The 2,823-nt window shown below is 37.7% G+C and overlaps 1 protein-coding gene across 2 annotated transcripts; it reads left to right on the forward strand.

Annotated features, from left to right (window-relative positions):
* Window positions 1–1,098: 1,098 nt before the first annotated feature.
* On the forward strand, window positions 1,099–2,573 carry LOC113326577 (splicing factor 1-like). Of its 2 annotated transcripts, none has more exons than XM_026574272.1 (2): window positions 1,099–1,301; window positions 1,604–2,573. In XM_026574272.1, the coding sequence occupies exons 1-2, from the start codon at window positions 1,232–1,234 to the stop codon at window positions 2,320–2,322; spliced, it is 789 nt and encodes a 262-aa protein (XP_026430057.1). In that variant the 5' UTR covers window positions 1,099–1,231; the 3' UTR covers window positions 2,323–2,573. The 2 variants fall into 2 exon arrangements, with proteins under 2 accessions (XP_026430057.1, XP_026430058.1); XM_026574273.1 differs by having other exon boundaries at window positions 1,613–2,573.
* The last annotated feature ends 250 nt before the right edge of the window (window positions 2,574–2,823 follow it).

Genomic DNA, 2,823 nt, shown 5'->3' on the forward strand with positions numbered 1-2,823 from the left:
AATGTAAAGTATGGGATCATATCAGTAACTAATTACATGTATCAGTTCTATCCGAAAAAAAATGTATCAGCTTGTTGAATCTCATAATTAGTCTCTATATCATCAATACGTATAACTATCTGTTCAAGTATTTTACGATCAATTATTTTTCCTGCAGATAAGTTGCATTGCATTTAGTAATTGGTATAGGAAGTCAATTTGCGATTCGTAACTATGGCAGTGATTCAGTGAAGGTCCGAATTTCAAACAAAATTAAGCAATCCTGGAAGATCTGACCCAAAATAATGGGGGTAACATCTGGTCGGCCAACCCCATGCATGATCATCTTCGATTATTAATCATAATTAATGACGACGAAATCATTATTTGTAATCGACAAGCAATGCCTGCGACTATTCTGCACGATCCGACCAGTTTTTTTTACCCCATTGTGGTGGATCAGACCAGATCGTCAAGGATTTCTCTGGGTATGCATCTGTGAACTTCTCGTAAAATATGTGTGTCGGTGAAGTGTTAGGATGGTGGGATCGAGGGTGCAAAACGTTGGAAAAATGAGCAGAGATAGTTTCCCTTTTAATAAATCCATAACCGGGAAGAGTTTAGCCCAAAGATTCAAAATCCATGTTGATTAACAGGTTGATTACTTAATAATGAGCAGAGATATTTTCCGTTCTAACATCTTAAAATAGAGTGATTTAGGGATACTAATCAATTACAAATCTAACTACCTCTCTACACGAAACACTATTAATTACTTAATAATCAATTACATGTGCAATATGGTGTATCAGGTTCTCCATTTAATCTTACAGTAGAATACTAATCGATATTCCTAGAATCATAGTCAAGACTCTAAAACGAATAATACTCATATGTTTGCCATCCCGAATCGCTATCTATATAGGGTGTAGCCGTCTAGATGGACAAAATCTGAGTAAGTGGAGGCTATAGAGTTTTTTCGGGGGGTGGGGAGAGTTGACATTTGTTATGTTTTTAATCTCACGATCCAGTTTTTTTTTTTTTCATTCTTTATTTTGATCATCTAGTATGAAATGCGTCTAATAAATAAATGAATTTCCGTATCTGATGGGGATGGTATGACAATTTGCATTGAGTTTTCTGTAATGTAGATCTAGTTTTTTTGATTATAAATACCCATCAGCTTTGGATCACATAAAACACACAAGTCTGAGAAAGAAGAAGAAAGGAAACATAGTAGTGTTTATTCATAATGGAGTTTACTCCAACAAACTTCGCGTTTTGCCTGTTTGCCAGCATAGTCGGATTTTCGCTGATGCAACGTAAGTTACACTGTTTTTTGTGCTGCAAATTATGATCCTCCAGCTTTGTTTCGATTATTAGTATGTTTTTCTTTTTCCTGCTTTTTAGTTTATAATTTACCGTCCATCCATCTTAATTAATCATTATGTTGTACATGTAATACCATTCTTCTTATTTTCTGTTGTCACCAACTAATCGTTTTACACACTTTCTATTTATCCTACTCCTGTTTGTTTATTTAACCTCAGTATGATGCACCATATCTAACCTCATTACTATTTTTGTTTTAATTTAAAACCCATCCATATTAATCATTCAGTAGTACATGCAGAGATGCCATCAGCTGCAGCCTTCTCCTGCGGCCCTGGGGAAATTCAAAGTGAGACTAAATCGCCCACTCCTTATACACTCTACTGCGTGGGGTGTCAAGACACGTGCGCAAACTATTGTCAGCCGAAAGGCAGAAAAGTAACTAAGATAGAATGCAATTTCTGGGGTGTGGATCCTGCCGTATGCAGGTGTTGTTGTGGGTTGCCATTCTCAGGTCCACCAATACTTCCCCCATCCATAGCTTTTTCGGATTGTCCAACTAATGAAATATTGAAGTATTTTCAACCGCCAAAAGATTCTGAGATTGATTGCAACCTTTGTGTAAATGGTTGTAAAAATGAATGTGATTCCATAGGAGCTCAGGTGACCAAGGAATTATGTGTCTATTCCAGTTCGATTACCTCAAACGTATTGTGCCCTTGTTGTTGTAACCGAAATTCTCCACCTCCATCCTCGCCACCTCCACCCCCACCTTCACCCCCACCTCCACCTTCACCTCCACCCCCACCTACACCTTCAATATCCCCTCCACCTCCGTCCGCATCAACACCACCACCTCCATCGTCTTCGCCTCCTTGGCCTCCCGAAGCATGTTGTTCGAAAGAGATTGAAGTCTCAACTCCAGGTCAAGAACCATGTAGGTACGGACTATTACCACGACGACCTCCACTGCCTTCCCTTCCAGGTTCATTTTTATTCGCAGCAATATAGCAACTAATTAATTATTTGGTAGAGGTATTGGATTTATCGTCTTGTGTTTAGATAGCTGCTGGTGGATTCAGTAACTAAGAAGACCAACGCTAGTTTGGTTTCTGAGTAACATTAATTTGTTCTAATAAAAATAAAAATTACCAGCTCATCTTTCCACGTAGTTTGTTTCGTGGTAATATGCATTGTACTCATGTATTTGTATTGAAATCAAATGTATTGTTGGAAAGTATGTACCTTTGGTGAGTTTCTTTAACGACATAAATAAAATGTTTCCTTCTGAGGAAAATGAGATGTTTGGCAACAATTATGGTAATGCTATACAGTTCCGAAGATCTTTCGTAGCTTAATTTCGTTATTCAAGTGTGTGGTTGTATTTATCAATCCGGGGGAACATAAAAATTTATACATTATTAACATTAGTTATGAATCCCATTAGTATCAATGTGAACTCCGATGAAGCACGTACGTCTCATCCAATACCTGCAGAAAGTTCCGAGCAAA

The sequence above is a fragment of the Papaver somniferum genome, unplaced genomic scaffold, assembly GCF_003573695.1.
Source record: "Papaver somniferum cultivar HN1 unplaced genomic scaffold, ASM357369v1 unplaced-scaffold_10, whole genome shotgun sequence".
Taxonomy (NCBI): Eukaryota; Viridiplantae; Streptophyta; class Magnoliopsida; order Ranunculales; family Papaveraceae; genus Papaver; species Papaver somniferum.